Source organism: Mycetomoellerius zeteki, unplaced genomic scaffold (genome assembly GCF_001594055.1).
Source record: "Mycetomoellerius zeteki isolate Tzet28-1 unplaced genomic scaffold, Tzet1.0 scaffold221, whole genome shotgun sequence".
NCBI lineage: Eukaryota > Metazoa > Arthropoda > Insecta > Hymenoptera > Formicidae > Mycetomoellerius > Mycetomoellerius zeteki.
The window spans coordinates 2,383,459-2,401,265 of record NW_017257184.1 but is presented as its reverse complement, the minus strand read 5'-3'; the positions used below and the strand labels follow the sequence as shown (position 1 = coordinate 2,401,265).

The 17,807-nt window shown below is 38.3% G+C and overlaps 2 protein-coding genes across 16 annotated transcripts in view; one reads left to right on the top strand and one right to left on the bottom strand.

Moving 5' to 3' along the window:
• LOC108722905 (zinc finger protein 91) overlaps window positions 1–17,807 on the top strand; it is a 342,323-nt gene that overhangs the window by 248,477 nt on the left and 76,039 nt on the right. The gene's annotated exons all lie outside the window — the stretch shown is intronic.
• LOC108722924 (ELAV-like protein 3) overlaps window positions 1–17,807 on the bottom strand; it is a 44,882-nt gene that overhangs the window by 9,020 nt on the left and 18,055 nt on the right. For 11 of the 15 annotated variants that reach the window (XM_018448303.1, XM_018448298.1, XM_018448305.1 and 8 more), the window contains exons 2-4: window positions 3,656–3,891; window positions 1,959–2,062; window positions 1,254–1,407 (exon numbers count right to left, since the gene is read on the bottom strand). In XM_018448303.1, coding sequence (XP_018303805.1) covers window positions 1,254–1,407; window positions 1,959–2,062; window positions 3,656–3,851 — 454 coding nt within the window. In that variant the 5' untranslated portion in view covers window positions 3,852–3,891. Of the gene's footprint in view, window positions 1–1,253; window positions 1,408–1,958; window positions 2,063–3,655; window positions 3,892–9,834; window positions 9,984–17,431; window positions 17,581–17,807 lie in introns of all 15 variants that reach the window. The other 4 variants (XM_018448299.1, XM_018448300.1, XM_018448302.1 and 1 more) reach the window with 4 other exon arrangements.

The window sequence follows — 17,807 nt, the reverse complement described above, 5'->3', positions numbered from 1 at the left end:
ATTTTAATTGTTATTTAATATTTTAATAATCGTTACTGGATTGGTATTCGTTGCTTTCGCATTTAACGTTTCGTACAATAACGAAAAGAAACGATATCATTTTAAACAAAAGAAATTAAATAGGACGAATACGTATACAAGGGGCGAGCGGACTTCGTGTAAATTATACTATTTCAGATCTCCTTAATCATATAAAAAGCGTGAGCGCCAAAAGGGGAAAAATTCGGTATATCGCGCGTGTTCACTTTTGCGGGAGATAGGAGAAAGCGACATAGGACGAACGTAAGTCTCGGGAGAAAACGAAGCAAGCCTGGTGGTCCGGATAATGGAATAATAATGATGATAATACGTGACAAGATGTAGCAACGAATGCGTCGGAATGAAGGATGGGAGTGAAAAGTGAGCACGGTAAGGAGGCACGAAATTAAGATCGAGGTGGAGGCCATGAGACTTTTGTGCGTGCAACTGGGTTGGTCAGGGAGGAGCATTTGCAATAAATAAATCAAATACGCAAACGAAATCTAACTCGGGAAGGTTCGTAGACTAAAAGCGAGAGACACTTGCGCGACACTTTGAGTTGTCATCGTATCTGTCGTAGGTATATGTAGCTCCCCTCGAGAACAAAGTTGCGTGTATATGCGAAGCTGTATACTCGTGAAATCGTTGCTCTTTGTGCTCTTCGAATGAGGAAACGTGTGGAAGAGTGTGTACAGGCGAAAGAAAACATAACAAAGTGAAACTGATACGATCTCGTTCGCTCAACAGAACATTTATCGTTATCGCTTCAACGAGCTACTCTTACTCGCACTTTTGTTATCGTTATCGTTTATGGCGCACCGACCCACCCTACAAACGGACTCTAACCCCATGGCCTACGCACCTGTGATCTGGATAAGCTTTATTTAAAGCTACCGGAGATTTCCGATTTTGTCGCTGTCTTAAATATAGTTTTCTCGCACATCGATTTCATCATATTGCGAGGTTCGTATCAGCGTGAATAGAATAACGAGATCTCGGAATAATAAAAAATCGGATCTAAGCCGACTGGAAGAAACCGCACGAGGAAATATTTCAAACGATATCCGTAACGACTCGTCGGACTTTCGTTTGTAGATAATACATTTCGCGTTGTCGAATAAATTGACAGGCGGTTGGAAATTTTATTCGATCGGAAAAATTTTATTGTCGTGACAGATAAATCATCGCGGAAAGCTCGCGAAAACTATTGAACAGGCGGATTTGCGTAGACTTACCGGTGATGTTGTCGCACAGTATCCGCGACGTGATAATTCTGCCGTAGGGACTGAAGAGATTCTCCAGATCCTGTTGCGCCATATTTTTCGGCAAGCCGCTGACGTACAGATTCGCGCCTTTGATCGCCTCGCTGCTCGGTCTCGCGTACGACACCTAGAAAAAAAAAAACGAAATCGCATTCCAAAAGATACTCTTCAATCTCGACAAATATTCATCGGATACGAACAAAACGACGGAATCAACGAGGTGCTTGATGTTTCATCGGATAGGAAAAAAAAGGCGAAAAACATGCCCACGCGATTATCATCAATTTATTCTTGTTCGCGTGCGATAAAATCCGCCCGAATCCAGGCCAACCTATTTATATTGCTGCATTACCGCCCTACACGCTCGCGTAGATGTATTTAGCAATCTAGAAATCAGATAGAAATGCTTTCCAAAGTATTCGACTAGCGAAAATAGACTATTGATTTCGAATATCAATGACGCTATGCCGATCTTAATATTCAATGTCAACATCTCTCCTGTGTTCACAGATCACAAAGAATAACGATGATCTGATTTCTCAAGAAAAATCATTGGTTTGTGGAAAGTAAAGTTTACAGTAAATAATCGTGTTATTAATTATTATGGGAAATATGAAAGAGAACAAATGAACAATGAAACATATAATGCGCCCAAGATCTGTATTACAGCCCGCTTACCTTGATGGTTTTGTTCTGCAAACGAAGACCATTGAGCGTGTTTATAGCCTTTTCGGCATCTTCAGGCCGGTGATAGTTGACGAAACCGTAACCCAAACTCTGACCTGCAAGCAGAGACGCAACCCGATAAATATTACGAATGTCGATATTAGCTTTATTTTCGAAAAATACGTTCATCACGATCTGCATCGTACATAGTTTGCGATGTTTCCGATATGTTGAATCGCTGATGACATTTTGATGGCTTTTCCTTTTGATGTAAAAAATAAATGTTTCTTCGATGAGTTTTGTTTATATCTGAATGGTTATCTATCGACTAAAATAATCGTATCGAAATGGTGGTCGAATGTGCAATGCCAACATGAATTTCCCCAATACGTCCCGGAATCAATTTTATGAATGGCGTAGTGGCAAATATATCAACGAGTAGTTGGCGAAATGCCTGACGCAAGTAGCGGAACAGCAAGGACATAAGAGTGAATTATTTTTCGGTTTTACCAAAGAACCAATATAAGAAAATAATAATTTGATCAAAAAGAATATCAAGCATTATTTTATAATCAAGTATCAATTTTTATTAATTTAGAACGTTAGTCATATATGAAAAGGCTTCTTTTCCGCTATATTTAAGATGCATGATTTATAATGTAATTTAACGAAGAGAAATCGAGAAAAAGATGCAAGAAGAATAATTACGGTTTTTCGATGAAATGAAAAAAAAAAAAATTCCGAATGTGACGGTATGTTTATCGCGTATGGTAGTGAACGACGTGATACGGTACTGTCACTCTGCGGCAGTGAGGTCGAGCATAAAGCGGCAAATCTTCAAACCAAAGGCCGCCCCCGCTCTCGTTCTTCGCGGTGGCTTGAAATAGCGTCGCGACGTCTATACACGTGCTCGTCTCGCCGCCACTACATGGAATATACCCAGCGCACACGTACCCGAATTATGCTAGAATATATGTATTCGATATACTATGGCGATACGGACGACCATTGAGTGTGTTTATGGCGATATGGCCGAGTTACGCAAAATGCCGTGTCAGTCGGAGACTTATGGATCGCGTTATATAAGCGAAATGCCAGTTTTCAGCAAAATAAACATCACTCGAGCTGTTTATGAGCCAAATTGATCAATTCCGTGAAATAAAAAATGCATACTTCCACCATTGTGCTAACCTTCGATTGGTCACAGTTGGTAATAAAAAACTAGAGGAAATTGACGAAATTAAATACTAATCACGTGTGTTCGTGTTAAAATTAAAAAATTTATCTGAAGAGTGGAGTTGATCGATTCGGGCTTTCTGAAAGGCCTGTTTGTGAAAAAAATAAAATTCTTTTTTCAAATTGTTTTTGAAAAGTTTACGCAGAATTTTTCCTTTCTTAAAACCATTTTGAAATTATTTTTCAATTATTGATTAAAAAATTTATCTGAAGAGAAAAAGCGTTTTACAAAATTGTAATAATAAAATCGATTATTACTTTTTAGATGGCGCGAATTCAGCTTTCATTATTCAACAAATTTTGTTATAAGAGATTTTATGTTTTAAAACCAATATCATTAAAACAATATCTAATGTGTCATTAAACATCATTAAACTCGACTAAATATAGGCTCGACTCGTTTAATATTTGACGATTTGGATTTAAGTGCTTTGGCACGAAAAGAAAGAATGCAGTAGAAATGCTGATCTTACCGCTGAGCTTATCACGGATTAGCTTGCAGCTTTCGACCTCGCCTATACTGGAGAACAGAGAACGAATCTCATCCTGTGTCATGCTCTGCGGTAAGTAATTTACTATGAGATTCGTCTTCGACTCTTCCTGCGAGGTCTGTCCGAGGGTTGATCCTCCGTTTTGTTGTACGACTGTGTCCATTCCGTTCGCCATCATTGCAATCCTCTAACGAGTCGTCCCTAACTATGTACGAAATCTGCAAACAGAATACATACATGTCACATTATACTACGATCCAGACACTATCGACAAATAATTGTAATTATACAGTAGCAATTAATGGCTTGTTTGTATTAAGTTTCTTTTTGAGTAGAATTAAACATAGCGGGATTTTTATGATATCGCGCTAATAAGTCTGCATATTTTCCTAAGACGTTAAAATATATTTTAGGAAGCTTCACTTCGAAAACACATCAAATATAAACTATGTCGCAAGGTAATGGAAGAAACGGCACCGATGTAAACACTAAATATCGAAGGACGTAAAAACCCGTGACAACCAAAACAATAATGCACAAGACGTTTCTTAACGCTTGAAAACTCAAGTCTAAATTAGACTAGCGTTTTTGTACAGCCTATACCCCGTGAATTCGGCGAAAGAACAAATATAAGTAGGTATAAGAAGCGGCTTTATTGTATGAGACAAAACCAACGCGAATTTTAATATTGGCTTAACAATTTTTTAAAAATAATTATAAATATTTAAAATATAAAAAATTATTTATTTATTAATAATTTATATTATATTAATATAAATAATTTATTAAATATATAAAATATATGGGAATAAATTATATTTAAATCTACAATTATTTAAAAATGCTTTTCTAGTCTTTTATTTTAATAAAAACATTGTTTATTGTAGATGTTTTGTATTAGATATTAAAAAAAAATTGATATAAAAATGCGAGTATTATGGAAGAATCTGGAAAAAAAAAACAAATATGTAATACTCGCGATTCGATCGTGTAAATCTAAACAATGACTTTTCAAACACAGTACGAAAGGTAGCGGTTTGGAAGAACTGTAGGATAACATCCGATACGAACTGGGGTAATTTAAAAGGGCCGACGACCCCCGTTGTCATTTAAAGGGCTGAAGACCCTCTCATCTCCAAACTACAGAAGCACATCGAGTGTTGTATAAGCCTACATACGTGGTGTCCAAAGCATGAAAGTACACAGAGATCAGTTCATAACTAATTTCTCAATATCAGGAACTATTTCGAAGTTTGCTTTGTTAAATAAAAAATTTAACAAGTAGTTAACGGAGTCATTAATTTTCAACAATTTCCTTCTTCATCAATACAAAAAATAAATGAAGTGTTTCCTAAATTACTATCTGTGGCATGAATAAATTATAAAAAATTTGAACAGGTGACCGACTTCATTACTGTAAGCAGAAAGGAAATTAACTTGGAAATATATTCATAAAAAAACGAGCGTGCTACGATTTCATTAAACAGTAAAGTTATATTAACGAGAAAACGTTGAGATAAATTTGTTTTTATTGAAATGTACATCTTTACGGCTTAAAAAGATATCGATTCCAATCAACCTCGACTAGATAAAGACTTTAACGAAATAAGCGCGAATAGCAACGAATCGACTAGGAGGAAACGAATTCACATCCTGAATACGAAATTGATGAAATTTCTACAAATGTAGATTAATTTGAATATCGGTTTTACCACTAAAAAATTTACTCTATTTTTCTAATTCTTAGAACTAGAAAAAATTTAATAGGCTTTCTACAATAAGCCATTACCTAAGTTTTAAGTCACAAGCCGTAAAAAATTGATCAATCACAATTGAATATGAGAAAAATAATTAGCTATGATTGGTCAATTTTTACAGCTTAAAACTGAAAGTTTAGGTAATAGTTGTTTGTAGAAAGCCTAGAAGAGTTATGGGTTTTCTACAATAAGCCATTATCTAAGCTGAAGTCTTAAACCGTAAGAAATTGACCAATCACAGTCAAATGTGAGAAGAATAATCGACTATGTCACTTTCTTACGGTTTAAAAGCTTAGATAATGACTTGTAGAAAAACTAAATTAATAGACAATCTAAGTTAGAACCATTAAAATTAAATTGCATAGATAGAAACGGGCAAGAGAATGATTCGGCAAACTCTTTCACGTGGAACACCCGGTACACGCGCAAAGGGACAAACAGGAGCGAAAGAGGGAGAGACAGAGGCAGAGCGAGGAAGGGGAATTACGTGTGGCGGCTACCGTAGGGTGCCAACCGCGATGTTCACGGTTAAGGCGAGTACACACACAGCTGCGACGACACGTTTATCAGTCGGCACGAGCCACTGGACTCGTACATTTTTATTCTCTCCCACTCTTTCTTTTCTACGTACGCTCCCTTCACACCACACGCGCCGCTCTCCCTTTTTCCCTCCTACGTTTAGACATCAGCTGTCCTTCAGGGCCTTCCTTGTGGTGGTCGCCACCCTAAAAATCGAGCTGCCCACGGTGCCGCGGGGTAACAGACAGCTTTTATTACGGTCGGCTCCCCAAGCTTCCGAAACGGACTGGACGTATACGCACGGTGCGTCCGGCCGTGGAAATATATGTGCATTTGCATGGGACAATGGTATGTCGTACTTGCTTTGTTTACATCGTATATATCGAATGCAGCGATGCTCGGACATGTCTCCTTAATTTACACGAATACAAGGCCGAAAACGAGTACATTTAAAGAGTTATGTACGTACTGGCGGTGTAAAAACGATTGAACGAGGCGAAGCACGTGTGAGACAAATGGCACGTGTTTTACCACGTTGTTTTTAATGAGACTTTTGTTGAAATGAAACGAAAGTGGCATTCAATGTGTCAAAAAAGTGATAGATATTCTTCAAAATGATATCTTCTCAGTGATATCTTATCTAAATATATCTAAAAACGTAACATAATTCGGTTTTAAATATGAATCATGAACGAGTAATCTCATCAATATTGTGTTACTTTACAGAAACAAGAAAAAGATTGATAAATTTACTCCAAATCTAAGTGCCTTCATATGTGATTTTCTATACAAAAATAACATACATGTTTAAATATATAAATCCATTTTTGTATGCAGTACAATGTTATTTTTATACAAAAAACTAATACACTAAAAAAATATTTTTAATTTTAATAAATTATTTATTTGAATTATACAAACTAAATATTTACTATATAAAGATATATTTATTTAGTACAAAAACTATTAATTTGATTAGATCATTATCATTTTTTGAATAAATATTAATTAAAATTTAATACATTTTTTCTCAAAATTTTTTCTTGCATATATAAAGTCGTTTATATTACATGTTTAGAGTTGCAATAATTATTCGATGGCACTATTAGACTTTAAATAGCGAGGCAAATTCGCTACAAGACCGTAATTACGAATTAAAGAATTGAAGTTTCGTCGGAGTCATGTTTATGATGACAAAATTACGAAGAGAAAGCAAATTCGCGGAATGCAAAGAGGCCGCCGACCACTCTCTCGCGTCCCCTTTGTTTACGAACAGTAAGGCTACAAAAGCGTCGCTGCCGCTCGCAAGAGGCAGAAAAGTCGCGGTGCGCTTTATCGCAACCCGGCATCTTCCACGGTATCGATCCGCGCGCGGCGTTGTTCGCCATCGCGATATATTTTCGGATCCGACAATGCCGAAGGCGGGAGAGAGCCCGTTGTCGCTACTAAGTTGACTATATTGTCAGCGCATTGGGAAAGCATATCACTCCGCTCTGACTTCTGAATCTTCGCTTCATTGTCGTCAATCGTCATCCGGATGACAATGACGCGGACGCGTGCACGCACGACACCAGGGGGTAGTGGCGACGGAGGGGGAAGGTATGATCGGAACGGGGCGACCCTCGACAAAACTTTTCAACGTAACGCGAGGCTATTTCGTGCGCCCTATTGAAGGGCTGCGAGATTAAAAAATTTTGCTAAGAAGTAGAAAGCGTTGCGTTGGAGTTTTCTATAACAAAATTTTATCTCACTTTTTGTAATGTTTTAACTGAGGTATAATTCGTAGTTTCTAAAAAAAAATTCATAATACATATTGTGTGGATATCTATATCTTTTAAGTCCAGTTCCATCAATGTAAGATTAACCTCTTGAGGGATGAATTTTTGAAAACCAGAAAAAATTATTTCATTTAACGTTTCAAGTGCATTTATTTAATTGCTAAAACAAATATGAAATTAAGGAATATTTGCTATTTAATATTTTTTTATTTTTATTATTCCCTAGGGAATATTTTTGCTCACAATAGTACTATACTTCGCTAAAAAAAAAACAGTCAAACGTCAGGTAAAACTAAACGTACGCGTGCCAGTATTCTTCAAGATGTTAACTTCAATTTCGATTTAATTCGACGTTTAACTTCTTCTAATGCTTGAAATTAGAAAGAGATAAATTAAATTGAACCGAGATTAAAGTTAATCTTATATTAATGGAAGTGAGCTTTATACCTGTTTCAATCGATACAGTTTAATTTTAATCTTGGTTCAACTAACTTTTCACCTTTCCCTAGTTCTAAGAATTAGAAAAAGAAAGAAGAAGTTGAACAATGAATTGAAATCAATCTGGATTGATCGAAACGAACATTATAAACGTAATTATCAATTATCCACACGCGTGCAAGATCGATATGTTATCAGCAAAGTCTATGCGAAATGTTTAACATAAATTTAACGTACATGAAAATAATTGTCGCGAATTGAAATACGAAGAAAAACGAGATGGATGCCCGGCGAGTTATTTCGAAACAGCCCGGGACTATCGATCTGGCGAAATCGATAGAACGGAAATACCGTTTTATTCTGGTAAATGTTACCCTGTTATTTCAATTTAGTACCATCTTTCTATTCTGACATAAAATAGCAACACTTGATTACTATTTGGATTATTATAAGTTTACCCTCTTTAATTTACATCTAAAATTAGATTTTCATATTGATATCAGCGTATAATTCAAATTAACGCATTCAATAATTATAAAAATATATAACTATATAATCTCGTCAGTTATTCGATCAATGCTAGGTTTAAAAAAAAAACGGAGGGCGCTCGACGAAGTCCATCGCTCGAATCCATTTTGAGGTTCCAGACAGAGTCGAAAAAAAATTCTCTACGAGAAACGGAAAAGAAGCGTTTCGTCGAACGGTTCGATAAAGGGGGAACATATATCGCGACTAGGCCCGGTCAGCGGGTGGTCGCTCGCGGGTTAAAGTTCGATTTGCACGTACGCCGCGAGATACGATCTTCGGCCGATGGCCAGGTGGCCATGGCGACGGATCGTGAAAATCGCGTGGCCGGGGCCGATCAATACGAGCGCGGCTTCTCGGTCCCTGTGCCTCGCGCTCTCTCTCTCTCTCACTCTCTCTCTCTCTCTCTCTCGCTCTCTCGCACGTTCGCTCGCCCGGCGCTCCGTGAGAGCCCCCTTCCCTTTCCCGTCGCATCGCCGCCCCTGCGCGGTGTTTCCGAGGGAGATCTCCCCCTCTCCCTCTCCCACCGGCGCGTAAGCCCGTCGCGCGCGCGAAAAAGCGGCTCGTATACGCGGCGTATGTAAACGCGCCGTTAAAGAAAAAAAGAGCAGAAGGAGAGTAGAGTACGAAAGAGAGAAACCGCGGAAGGAATGCGACGTGTGAGAATTCACGTTTATGCGTGATTACGTTTTTACCTGGCACCTTTAAATCGGATTTAGTAACATCCGTAGTTGTAAAACTGGCCAATCACGGTCGTTCTATCTTTCAGAGGAATAACCGAGATCGGCCAGTTTCTCGTAACTGCGAGTTATATAAAAATCCGATTAAAGGTGCCGCGTAAAACGTATAGGTTCGTGAGACCGAAGAGGTGCTTCGTTAGGAGGAAAACTCAACGAGAGACACGGTGACACGTGCTCCCGAGACGCGTTGGGATCGTCGGAAACGCGAGAAACGAGACGGAGGGGACAAGTGCGCGTTATCTCTTTCCGCCCTTATCGGCGAATCGACTGCCCCCTTCCCTCTATCTCGCAATAATCGATTCGCTCTCCCGGGGGTCCTTCGGGCGCGCTCTCTCTCTCTCTCTCACTCGTTTCCGTTCCGCTCGTTCAAACTTTGCACAGCGATATTATTTATTTTCCGGTACCTGTTACTTTCTCTTTGTTTGTCACTTGATTCCTCAGCTGTCGCACGCGAAACCGAGCACCGTGCGGGCGGTCAGCCCTCGAGCGAGCCTCCGGCTCTCTTCGTTTCACACCGCTGTCACCTCCGCTGATGTGCACTGTTATCAAGCTACTGCTCTCGCACCACCGCCCGGAACAGAAGGGGAAATCAATGAAAGTAAAGTACGACGCGAGGGCTCGTAAACCGGCATTTATGCACACCGCCTGACCACCGTTCTCGGTGCACTTGGTAACGACGGGCGACGGTCGCGTATCGACATCGACACGGCGCGGTGGCTGCTTTCGGCGTAGAGACCCGAAGACGCGAAGGGAGAACGAGAACGAGTGAGGGTGGTGGTGGGAGGGAAGCCGGAACAGGAGAGAACGGCGAACACAGGGCGGCCCGGCGTGAAGAGTGCACGACGTTTTATGAGCGGCGTATACACGCGCGTGTACACGGAAATACAAGAAGAGGGACGGAGGGTGACGTGAAAGGGTTCGCGGTTCGAGAAAATTAAAGCTTGAAATACTAGACTAAGAAAACGGAAAGAACAACGCGACACGGGCGGAGGCTGCCTACAGACTAAACCGCTTCGGCGGCTCCGACCAGCCCGACCTCGCTCGTCACGAAGCAACTTCGCCGCGCGGCGCTGGCGACTCGCGATCGCTCGGTTCACGTCGGTTATCCTCGGCCACCCTCGATCGTCCTCGGGCCCGCGCTCGACTCGCGCCCACCGACGCCACGCTGCGCGAGCGTCCCGCGAACCCCTTCACCCTACATACATCCGTGATTCGCCCCGGCACGCACGGGACCGCGCGGGAAGAGGGAGCTTGTCGATTGAACACGCTAATAAATTAGGGGTACGCGTAGTACGCCCGAAATTTTCAAATTCAACTTATCGATTAGCCGAGCCCGAATCGAGCTCGACGATAATTATATAGGTTTGTGATTTGAGTTGAACTTTTTTTTTTTTCGTGGATGCCAGCGCATATTCCTATTAATAAGACTTGTGCACAGACACGCACGAAATATGAAAGTATCTTGCTTATTTGTAGAACCACGTTTCGCGCGATTCTATCGATTGAATTGATTGAATCACTGCGAAATGAACTCGATAGTAAATACTACGCATCCGTGGATGCAACTTTTGCGGATGTAACTTATAGATATTAATTAACTCTCCGTCTGCAACATCATGCTTTTATTCTCTCCGTCTAACACAAGTTTTTGTGCTATCCTGTATTTTCAAAAAATGTGGGAAAATTCAGGGTTATATATATATATATATACTTTTCAACGTTTTTATTATTATACAAGGGCAATTTAATAAGTGATACTTTTTTATTTTTTTTAAATCGAAATTTGACTTATTTTTCAACATAGTTTTCCTTTTAAAAAGTCACTGACTTATCAAATTGCCTACGTACATTATTAAATAATTTTTTAACAAAATATTTTAGAAATATTCTCCTTTATTTCGGAGAAATTAAAAATTTTGAAATTTTTCTTGTATCAAAAAAGACTCGGATTGTAGACGGAGGTTACTGAAAATGACGTGATGTATAATAATGTAATGTCATAAAATTCTCAGTAAGAGAGAATATGATTTATCGGTCAATGCGGTCGAAAATTATTATACGTAGTGTATGTTTATACATAAATCATTAGAAATAGAAATTGTGGAGATATTCGGACATTACATGTATAGATTTGTATTAGGTGTATGAAGGGAGAACTGAGAAAACTTTTTTATCATGTGAAAAAAAGGCTGTCCTTAATTGCGAATCCTCTTGATCCAATTTCATCAACCTAATTTTGCACGAAGGAAAGATATACACTCCAAACCCCAAGCTGTGCTATCCCTCGGCATCGTAACTGGCTCTTCAAGGTTTTTGACCCTCGGTACACTAAGGTATCACGTCGAGAGAGATAAGAGTTCCCCTCTCGTTTCTTACGCTGTCCATATTTGATCGCAACTTCGCGGAAAACCGCAACCTACACCATCTATAAAAAATCATCCAGTATACTATATATAGCGAGAGATGTATCAGGAGTTCTATAGCTTCACTGAAAAAAATGTCTGGTTGAAAGTGAACGAACTAGAAGAATCTTATATCTATCAGAATTCCGGTTATCACAGCTAAAATTTTAGTAGATTTAACCAGAAAATTCTGACTCATCAATTTTCAACCAGAATTTCAATTGATTTAAACAGATTTTTTTCTCAATTATAATATGAATCTGGACCGATGAGAATAAATTTAATTAAATAAAAGGAATCCCATATTCGGTCAAAACTGATCTTAATTAGTGCACGGAAAAAAAAGATATAGTTTACATAACTAAAAATATTTAGTTGTGAACAATATAGAAACATCATCCTAGTTATCTATGTGATAAGAATGTGTATGGTTGATACGATTTATTTACTTTGATGTATCGATTACATCAATGTAGTTGGGCGGGATCTGATTGTGATAACCAAAACTTGGTTGGGGGATCATTTACTATGGATAAGTTATATATCCGTATAGTTGCGTCAATCGTGACATTATAAAGTATGATGTAATGAGAATTAAATTATTAATAAGAATTAATTTCTTGTTACATCATGCTATAAATTAAATTACAATTTCAAAAAGCAAAAGCGACTCATCACGCTTACAATTAAGAATATGTATATGTGAATGCCGTCATTGCTGCAACATAACCTAACTTAACTATTGTACTATGGTTCAAGCAACCACATAAATAGTTGTTTCATATTTTACTATTTAATCTGGTTGGCATCACCAGATTTCTGTGTAGACCAACCATACTGTTTTTTCCGTGTGCTTAAATATTTCTGTATAAAATTACACACATATCTAATTCTGCAAATCGTTCGCCGAAATCTTTTACGGTCTTGAAACACAATCATGAGCAGAACCAGAGTAGCAATATCATTTATCAAATAGACAAGCGATGATAATTTTTGATGCTAATAAACATCTTTGTAAGAATCTTTATAAGCGTTTTTATTATAATAATAAGATATTAATGAGAATCTTACAATCCGTAAATATTTTATTGCAAAAACTACTGCCTCAGCCTTTTTCTCAGTATTGAAAATATCATTCCAATTTCAGAATTAAATTATAGAAATTTACTTATCTTTCATAAAGATATACGTATTTTTAAGAGTTATGAAAATTAAAAATATTAAGAATTAGATAGAAGGAAATTACGAAACTGTCATTTATAACGACATTCGTCATCAATTTTTCACTCAAGAGCTTTGCGTGAGAATTAAAAAATTTTAATGCTGCAGATATTACGACGTGGCCTTGCAACCGGACGAAATATAGTCAACTGTTCGCATATTTTGCGAGAATTTGTCTTGTAGCGTACAAAGAGCATAATCGCGGGAAACGGATCGAAGTAGCTGCATCCCTGACCTTAGCTCGTAATTTATACCCGGAGATTGAGCCGACTGGTCTCTCAACGGTATTACGAACCGAAATTACACGACTCTGACGAAACGGGTCGAGTAAGACTTGGCGGCCGTGCCAATAAACTCGGTGTTTTCCGAAAATTTATTTCCGTAGCTGCGTGCGCCGCACAGCGCAACTAGAAGCGCGGCATTGGCGCAGCGAGGGTATTTTTACGGGCGAGTAGCGTCGTGACGCGACGTCGCGAGATCGATGAATGAGAAAGGAGATACTCGCTGGATTGTACTATAGTCTATACCCAAGATACAGAAGAATTCGAAGGCGACAAGATCGATAAGTAATCGATTAAACATTGAGAAAAAACTCTAAATTCTTTGGAGTCGAATCTCACTCTAAAGTGAAAATTAAGGCAGTCTTGAAAAAGAGTGGCTCAATTTTTAATTGAGAGTGAGATTTTACTCTTCAGAATGAGCTTTCACTCTAAGTTTCAGAAAGTAAGGGTGGTAATTATTAAAGCTTCGGTGAAACGATTTAGTGAGAAACGATAGTTATGATTATTAATGTTTCGTAATATTAATTAAAAATTGCACCAATATGTTGTATTCAAAATACATTTGATAATTCTTATTAGACTTTTTTCAGTGAACAAGTACACACTGAAAAAAATATACTAAAATTTTAATAAATATTTATAGTACTACATATTTACTAAGTGTAAACATATATTTATTTAATACAAGAACCATTAATTCAATTTAAGTATCACTTTTATTGAATAAATATTTATTTACTATAAGTAAATGTTAGTTAGTAGGTACTATCCAAACAAATGTTTACTAAAATTTAATAAATCTTTTTTCGTTGCAACTGTTCGTGACTCTATTCATTTTAATGGATTTACGATTAGCGAAATGAATGGAACCACCTCTCAGATCGGCCGGGTGCTCTCGTAGTTACGAAGAAGAAAAAATCCCAGGTCGCGCTCATGACCATACCTAATGTCAAGCATCGCTACCTATTATAAGCTCTACAACGTTTGGTCAAGGTGGAGAACAAAAGGGAATAAAGTTTAGACTAGGGCACGACTGCTAACAGATGCGGGACAGCATATGCAAAAAAAAAATGGCGTACACGTGTGCATGTATCACACGTACACGTATGTCATTCGCATGCAAATCCCTTCTTCCCCCGAAATCAGACGCATCTATGACTATCCCAAGTTAGACGAAGGGGAGCGACTTAAAAAGGACTTAATCCTGTTGAGACAGCTACTAATAATTATTAAATGCACGAAGGAACATTTGGCTTTTGATTTTTTTATTAATACGTATGTTTTCGAAATAAAAGTGAAAATATTGATTAAGTACGTGACGTTCATTTGAATTCATTGACAATTAATTTAGAAATTCATTGACGATTAATTTAAGAATCTACAGTCTGTGTATCATGATAAAATGTATGTATTTAATTAATAAAAGTGTATCAAGTGTATAAACATTGCACGTGTGAATAACAAATACCAGAATTATTTTGCAAGATTTTAAAAAGTGCGAATACGCCAGTCACGTGGCGAGCTCGTGAATCATTCCTGTCGACAAACGCAAACCTCACCCTCCTTAGTTTAGTCACAATCCAGCTGTCGAAGCTACGTTTTCGGGGGTAGGTCCCCGACATCATCGGTCTAGCACGACGAGCACGAACGTAATTCCACGGGGTTATACCTTGGGAACGATAATTCTGTTCGACAACTTTTTCTGGGGTTATCGAACTCTTAACGAGATTCCGTCGATATTCCTGACTCGAAATCGATTTGGCCTTACACCAGCGGAGAACGAAGCGCAAAGTTATTCAGAAGTACCGAGAACACTCGTAAATATAGCGTCACGCGAAACATTTGTTAATTTAATAATAAGACAACTCCACTTCTATTTTTGCAGACGTAATTACGTTCCCGAGAGAATATCTATACAAAATTGATGTCCCAGGCAGTAAGAAAGGCTTATTTGCGATACTTATCATCCAAGCAATATAGAACTTCGCAGTAAAGGAATTTGCGGTGTATTGTGGATCATTAAGGATCGCTTAGTTGTACTGATATCGATCGAAAGTAAAAATATAAATTATAGCTGCCTGTCGTAATGCACAAAAAATGGCCGATTCCCTTATGATTAGATTAGATAAGATCGCAGCGCGTTAAATCATCTTTAGTGAAGACAAGTGATGATCTTCTAGGTACAACCAACAACAAAGTTTCAATGTTGGCAATTATCGATGAAAGCATCTAAGGATATATCATATAATAGCCTGTTAAATGTGAATCCGAGAATAGATTTATTTAATTTTAACTTTGACTTTTTTCTCACGTGCCACTTTTTTACTACTCAAACTTTGCATAATAATAAATTTAAGCATCGATTAGCCTAACTGTCGTCACGGTATGTTTATATGTTTAAATAAGTTATTTCTAACTAAAATTTAATATTTCTGAAACCGAAGGATCCATTTTCTACCTCGAATAGTGACTACTCGAGTGTGTTATAGAAGTCTACGGCTAAATGAACGATTTTTTTTTCAGGGAAAGTTCATTAATCCGATACGTCGTGCAACGTTAAGATTACACGTGATCAATTCATCGCCCATTTTGTCGTGCGAGAGAAATTGCCGGTGAAGTATAAAGTGTGTGCCCTAATTAAAGCTTCAATGCGTTCATGACTGATTTTTCGTGACACTCACGAACAATTAACATTCGCAATAACGCAATTAGAATTGATTTAATAATAATTATTGCGGTTGTAAGTATAATTTTAATTAAATTTAAATTTAATATATGTGTATATATTATCTTCCGCGAGGGAGGATTTCTTGGAAACAATTTAATAAAGAAAATTAAATTCTTTATTTCTTTCTGCATATTCCTTCGAATACAAAATTCTCGAAATATAATTTATAAATTCGGCTTATAATCAATTAGATACGTAACAATTAAGGGACGTAACAAATTAATTTTTCAATAACTCATACATTCGTTGGAACAAACAGTTTTAAACAATCGCCTGCATCTGTTATATGTTTCCTATTTTGAGCAACGATTACGTGGTCGTTCGCAACGTGTTACAGCGTATCAGAGACGTATGTATACACGTAATGCATATATAACGAGTGCGTACGTGCGCGCCTCTGTAAGGCGATCATATTGTATACACGATGTAGGAAGAGAAACGAGAGAAAGAGAGAGGAGAGGGGGGAAAAGAGAGAGAGAGAGAGAGAGAGAGAGAGAGAGAGAGAGGCACGGAAAAGCTCCATTGATTGGTCGGTGGCACGGTGGAACGTTGCAGCTATCCTGGGGGTATATGAACCCCGCTTGTATATACGCTTCTCTCTCCACCATTTCCTCTCTCACTCCTCTCTCTTTTTCTTTCCCTCTCTCGTTCTATCTCTCTCCCTCTTATTCGTCTCGCGTTTACCCTCGCTACGATTTTACCCCGTAGTGAAACGCAGGCGCGTCACATGGACCCAGGAACGATCAATACTGGTTCCCCAACCAGACTTAGTCTCTCTCGTTCTCTCTCATTTATTATCTCTCATTCTCTCTCTCTCTCTCTCTCTCTCTCTCTCTCTCTCGTTCCTGTTTCTATTTCGCCTTTTTGTCCATTTCTCACGGTTCCATCTTTGTATTGTAGTTAATCTTTGATATTTCGGTGTTCGTCCGAAGACGAGTCATACATAATTTCTATGCGCCGAAAAGTCGAATGTTCAGTCGAAACTGATTTTTCACTTTCCATTCACTCTTATCACCCTTTGCGCAATCTTAGTTCGAATGTATAAATTATACAATACGTATACACTTACTATTAAATATTAATTAAACGTGCAGATAAAAAAAGTTTAAACATAATGAAAAAAGAACTTAATCACTTTCCTATTTTCAATATGTTTACACATGTATTTACACATTGAACATAAAAGAACAGCTTCGATTTTGGAGCTCAAACCTCGCTGAGATTTGTTCTCCGTAAAAAAAAAAAATTGATATTGAATCTGGTGTTCACAGCTTCAGTTATCTAACAATTTAATAAAAGAGAAAAGCGATATCAATTGATCTCCATTGGCTATACATTGTTTAGCTCTCCCTCTCTTTAGCTCACGCACCATTGTAATCGAAGCCATCGCGGACGGAAGTGTCCCTCTCGAGACATCCTGCTTGTCCTCGACAAGGACCAGCGGTCCCGGTTTTCGCTCCATGCCGGATCTGCTTGATGCTTCATCATGCATCGCGAAAGTTCGATGTCTCCTCTCTACTGCGTTATTTCAATTTGCTGTTTTTCGGTCGGTACGCCGCAGGATCGATAAGGGGTTGGATCAGGAAAGAGAGAGAGCGAAAGAGGATGGGAGGGTGAGAGGGAAGGAGCGAGAGAGAAGTATGCATGTATATGTTTTATGCGTATACGTGTTATATGTATGTGCGTATATTGCGACGTTGGTGCTCCCGCGACAGTCGCTTTCTGGTGCCACGCCCAGGGAAAGA